We start from the raw sequence: 2,500 nt of genomic DNA on the forward strand, positions 1-2,500 counted from the left end.
TAGACCTTGTGGTCTTTCTGTCCTTACTTGTATCGTTAGACCTTGTGATCTTTCTGTCCTTCGCGTTAGACCTTGTGGTCTTTCTGTCCTTGTATCGTTAGACCTTGTGGTCTTTCTGTCCTTACTTGTATCGTTAGACCTTGTGGATCTTTGTCCTTCGCGTTAGACCTTGTGGTCTTTCTGTCCTTACTTGTATCGTTAGACCTTGTGGGTCTTTCTGTCCTTGTATCGTTAGACCTTGTGGATCTTTGTCATTGTATCGTTAAACCTTGTGGATCTTTGTCCTTCGCGTTAGACCTTGTGGTCTTTCTGTCCTTACTTGTATCGTTAGACCTTGTGGATCTTTGTCCTTCGCGTTAGACCTTGTGGTCTTTCTGTCCTTACTTGTATCGTTAGACCTTGTGGATCTTTGTCCTTGTATCGTTAGACCTTGTGGATCTTTGTCCTTGTATCGTTAGACCTTGTGGATCTTTCTGTCCTTCGCGTTAGACCTTGTGGATCTTTCTGTCCTTCGCGTTAGACCTTGTGGATCTTTCTGTCCTTCGCGTTAGACCTTGTGGATCTTTCTGTCCTTCGCGTTAGACCTTGTGGTCTTTCTGTCCTTCGCGTTAGACCTTGTGGTCTTTCTGTCCTTGTATCGTTAGACCTTGTGGTCTTTCTGTCCTTACTTGTATCGTTAGACCTTGTGGATCTTTGTCCTTGTATCGTTAGACCTTGTGGATCTTTCTGTCCTTGTATCGTTAGACCTTGTGGATCTTTCTGTCCTTACTTGTATCGTTAGGTCTTGTGGATCTTCTGTCATTGTGTTGTCTGATCTACATATGGCTGACTGACAAAGAAAGGGGTCTTGTTTCTACAAAGTGTTTTGCCGTTGTGTTTTGTATGTGAAGAGAGAGAGAGAGAGAGAGAGAGAGAGAGAGAGAGAGAGAGGAATGGAATTAAAGAAGTTGAATTTGTAGTCTGCAAGGCGGTGATTCAGTTTAGTTACGATATATGTGTTTTGACATAGTTATGATGTGTGTGTCTTTGCACACAGTTATATGTTTGACTTTACATAGAGCTATGGAATGTGTAATATCAACGGATTCTTCCTTCTCTCGCTTAGTCTTCATAGACGGCACGATATTTCAATCTTAGTCTTTTATTTTTAACATCGCCATCGTTGTTAAGTATTATAACACCGACAGCCTTAATGGATGTAGACGTTTTAACCTTAGATATTCTTTAATGTTCAAAACCATCACTATCATACCTCAACCACAAAGTTGCCTTTATCAAACGGCACAAGACAGAAATGAGTGATCAAACGGACAATGACGATGAGGATGATGAGGTTGGTGCTTGTGACGAAGATTACGAAGGGTGAAGATTATGGCGACGATAATGACGATGTTGATGACGACGACGATGTTGTTGATGTTGACGCAGTTCGCGGAGGCGGTGACCCGCTACCTGCAGAAGGAGGGGGTGGGGGAGGGGCTGAAGGTGTGGAGCGGGGAGAAGAGGAGGTGTGTGCAGACCGCCACCTACATCCGTGTTCCCGACAGAGTCTGGCCCGCCCTCAACGACAGGCATCTTGTACGTCGTGTCTTCTCCTTCTCCTCCTCCTGCATCATCATCATCTTCTGCATCATCTTCTTCTCCTGCATCAGCATCTTCTTCTACTGCATCATCATCTTCTTCTGCATCATCATCTTCTTCTTCTGCATCATCTTCTTCTTCTGCATCTTCTTCTTCTTCTTCTTCTGCATCATTTTCTTCTTCTGCATCATCTTCTCCTGCATCATCATCTTCTTCTTCTGCATCATCTTCTTCTGCATCTTCTTCTTCTTCTGCATCTTCTTCTTCTTCTGCATCTTCTTCTTCTGCATCTTCTTCTTCTGCATCTTCTTCTTCTGCTGCATCTTCTTCTTCTGCATCATCTTCTTCTTCTGCATCATCTTCTTCTGCTTCATCATCATCTTCTTCTGCATCATCATCTTCTTCTGCATCATCTTCTTCTTCTGCATCTTCTTCTTCTGCATCGTCGTTTCCTTCTTCTGCATCTTCTTTTGCATCATCTTCTTCTTCTTCTTCTGCATCATCTTCTTCTTCTGCATCATCATCTTCTTCTTCTGCATCATCATCTTCTTCTTCTGCATCATCTTCTGCATCATCTTCTTCTTCTGCATCAGCTTCTTCTGCATCATCATCTTCTTCTGTTTGTTGTTGTTGTTGTTCTTTTTCTTCTCCCGCTCTTCCTTTCTTATTCTTTTCTTTTTCTTTCTTCTTCTGTTTCTTGTTGTTGAAGAATCGTCTTCTTTCTTCTTAAATTCTTTCTTTCTCTCTTTCTTTTTCTTTCTTTCTTCTGTTTCTTGTTGTTGTTGTTGAAGAATCTTCCTTCTTAGATTTTCTTTTTTCCTTCCTCTTTTGTTTTTTGTTGTTGTCGTTGTTGTACTTCTTTCAATTGCTTTATTTCACTTCAAGTTGATTTAGACACGTACACACACATTCATTTAAG

General features: G+C 41.6%; 1 protein-coding gene across 1 annotated transcript in view; it reads left to right on the top strand.

Annotated features, from left to right (window-relative positions):
* Positions 1 to 2,500, top strand: part of LOC143299594 (6-phosphofructo-2-kinase/fructose-2,6-bisphosphatase 2-like) — a 16,664-nt gene that overhangs the window by 10,322 nt on the left and 3,842 nt on the right. Inside the window, exon 10 of the mRNA XM_076612881.1 lies at positions 1,429 to 1,578. Coding sequence (XP_076468996.1) covers positions 1,429 to 1,578 — 150 coding nt within the window. The remainder of the gene's footprint in view (positions 1 to 1,428; positions 1,579 to 2,500) is intronic.

Source organism: Babylonia areolata, chromosome 25 (assembly GCF_041734735.1).
Source record: "Babylonia areolata isolate BAREFJ2019XMU chromosome 25, ASM4173473v1, whole genome shotgun sequence".
NCBI classification, from domain to species: Eukaryota; Metazoa; Mollusca; class Gastropoda; order Neogastropoda; family Buccinidae; genus Babylonia; species Babylonia areolata.